At 40.6% G+C, this 2,507-nt stretch overlaps 1 protein-coding gene across 1 annotated transcript; it reads right to left on the minus strand.

Moving 5' to 3' along the window:
• Positions 1-440: 440 nt before the first annotated feature.
• On the minus strand, positions 441-1,493 carry LOC105720058 (olfactory receptor 52I1). The gene has a single exon (XM_021675203.2). It carries the CDS (start codon positions 1,491-1,493, stop codon positions 441-443), a length of 1,053 nt encoding a protein of 350 aa, XP_021530878.2.
• Between the last annotated feature and the right edge of the window lie 1,014 nt (positions 1,494-2,507).

Raw genomic sequence — 2,507 nt, forward strand, 5'->3', positions numbered from 1 at the left:
AGAAACACTGTTGCATGCTCTCAGTTCCCCAGATCCTTAGTGGACACATAGTAGTTCATGAAGAGAATGGAGAGTGCTCTTTCTTGTCTTGCATTTTGAAAGTTGGTGAAGCAGGAACAGAAAGAGGCTTCGTGCCTTCTTCAGCCTAACCTAGCACATTCCTAAAGACCAGGGAAATGTAAGTTCAATCAAATATGTGTTCTCTACCAAAACTTATCTCTGATTCAGATGCAAGTTAATTGAATCCACTGAGAAAGCCGTAAGAAAATCAGAAACATTTCATTCACATTCCTGCTAGCAATTGAAAAGTTATGCAAGGATATCCTTTACACCTCCATCTTAGAATTCCTATAGTATCAGGTAAACAAATCCATCTCTACAGATATCTAAGGCATCTTTAAAGGTGGCTGGAATGCTTCAGATCTGAAAAGATATTGTATTCATGAACTCAGGTTGAAGTGATCAAAAAGGAAGTGCATCAGATAACTCCATATTCTCTCCCGCAATTGTTTGGTCCTCATGCCATAGATGATGGGATTTAAGGTGGCTGGGATGATCAGGTACAGGTCAGCTAGCAGCACTTGGGTGTGCAAGGGCACTACATTCTGCCCCAGCCAGGCCGCATAGATGGATGCCATCCCAGGTAGATAGTACAAAGCCATAACCCCCACGTGGGAGCCACATGTGCTTAATGCTTTCAACTGAGCATTCTTTGAGGAGAGCCCAAATACTGCCCTGAGAATCAAGACATAGGAAGCAGCAATGAAGGCCACATCAGAGCCCACCATAATAGAGGAACCAATCAGACCGTAGAGACTGCTGGGCATGGGGTCTGCACACGCTAACCTGGCCAAAGCTAAGTGCTCACAGTAGGAGTGAAGAACCACATTGGAGCCACAGAAAGGTAGATGACTCACCATCCAACTCAGTGGAGTCATGAATGTGACAGCTCTGATGGTGATGGTGAGACTCATTCCCAGCATCACTTGAGGTGTGAGAATTCTCTTGTAGTGTAGAGGCTGGCAGATGGCTACATAGCGGTCAAAAGCCATGGCCAGCAGCAGGCCTGTCTCTACGGCTGTGGCTAAGTGAACAAAAAACATCTGAGTGAAACAAGCATTAAAGCTGATGGAGCTGTCTCCTGAGCAGAAGATGTTCACCATCTTGGGTACCACTGAGGAGGCCATAACCATGTCCACAGCAGCCAGGACACACAGAAAGCAATACATGGGCTCATGTAGAGTAGAATTCATCCAGATTGCAGTCACGATGAGGGTGTTTCCTAACAGGGCTATGATGTACGTGGTGCTCAATGAGATAGCCAGCCAAAGATGTGAAGATTGCAGTCCTGGGATACCCACAAGGATGAAGGTGGCAGGGGTTTCCATTGTGTGGTTGTAGGCTGGACCCAGCATCACAGGTGAGACTTCTTTCCTGTTAATACAATAATGATGTACGAGAAGAATGCAGTCCTGTAACATTTGTTGATACATGTGGTACTGGGAAAACCTAGGGATATTCTCAGCTTGGTGGTAATCTCAAGATAAAAAATATGGCATCTGACAAAATTATCCTGTGCCACTTTCTTCCTTCTTAATATTCTTGCCTTACAAATTTGTATTCCTTGTTCATGGATCAGCTCATGGCTTACCTCCTTTGGAAAGCCTTTTCTGCTTTCTTTCTTCCCCGTTCCTTACCATTTCTTCTGAGCTTTCATGCAATCCATCATGACCTCAGAGAGACTAAACTAATCATTGTAATGCTCTCCCTGGACTTTATCCTATGCACTTAGGTGTATGTCTCTTGTTTATGATCTCATACCAGGGTATAATCCATAATGTGCTCACATGTCTACTAAAAGAAGTCTATTAATGTATATTTATTACAGTAAATTTGCCACAGAATCAAGGATAAACAGAGAAATGAATCAGTCTTTCATCTCTGTATGCCGTTACTAATTGTATAAACAAAAACTTCCTGAGGTCAAACATATCGTATTTTTTATACTTGATACAGCATCTATAAAAAATATGAAGGAATTGTCCTTGTGAAGAAATACATGAATGAGTTGGGAAAAATAAAGTCATTAGACAACAACATAGTCACCTTCCACAGGAGATAATAAACTATCTGGAAATCTTACCTTATGTAAACTTTGTTTTGAACATCCTGTTCACTTAGGTTCAATTAATAGATTAAATTACTACAAAGAAAACCTTGGGGCTACCTTATAGATAAACTTTCCCTAATAAGCTTTTATGATTTTTCAATCAGCTAACTCCTTTTTCCTGATAAACTACCTAAACATTCCAGGCAACAAGAAAGCTTTACCTTTTAGAATGTTAAGTACTTTATTATGAACATAGTATTGCTAGTGCTGTGTTAAAAAGTGTAGTATTCATAATCTGAGTATATTTCTCCATTTGTAAAACAGGACAAATATCCTTTCCATGCAATACAGGTTGTATAACTTAATGCAGTTACATTAATATTTTATCCAAGATCAC

This window comes from Aotus nancymaae, unplaced genomic scaffold (assembly GCF_030222135.1).
Source record: "Aotus nancymaae isolate 86718 unplaced genomic scaffold, 86718_ANA_hifiasm-v0.15.2.pri h1tg000059l, whole genome shotgun sequence".
Lineage (NCBI taxonomy): Eukaryota > Metazoa > Chordata > Mammalia > Primates > Aotidae > Aotus > Aotus nancymaae.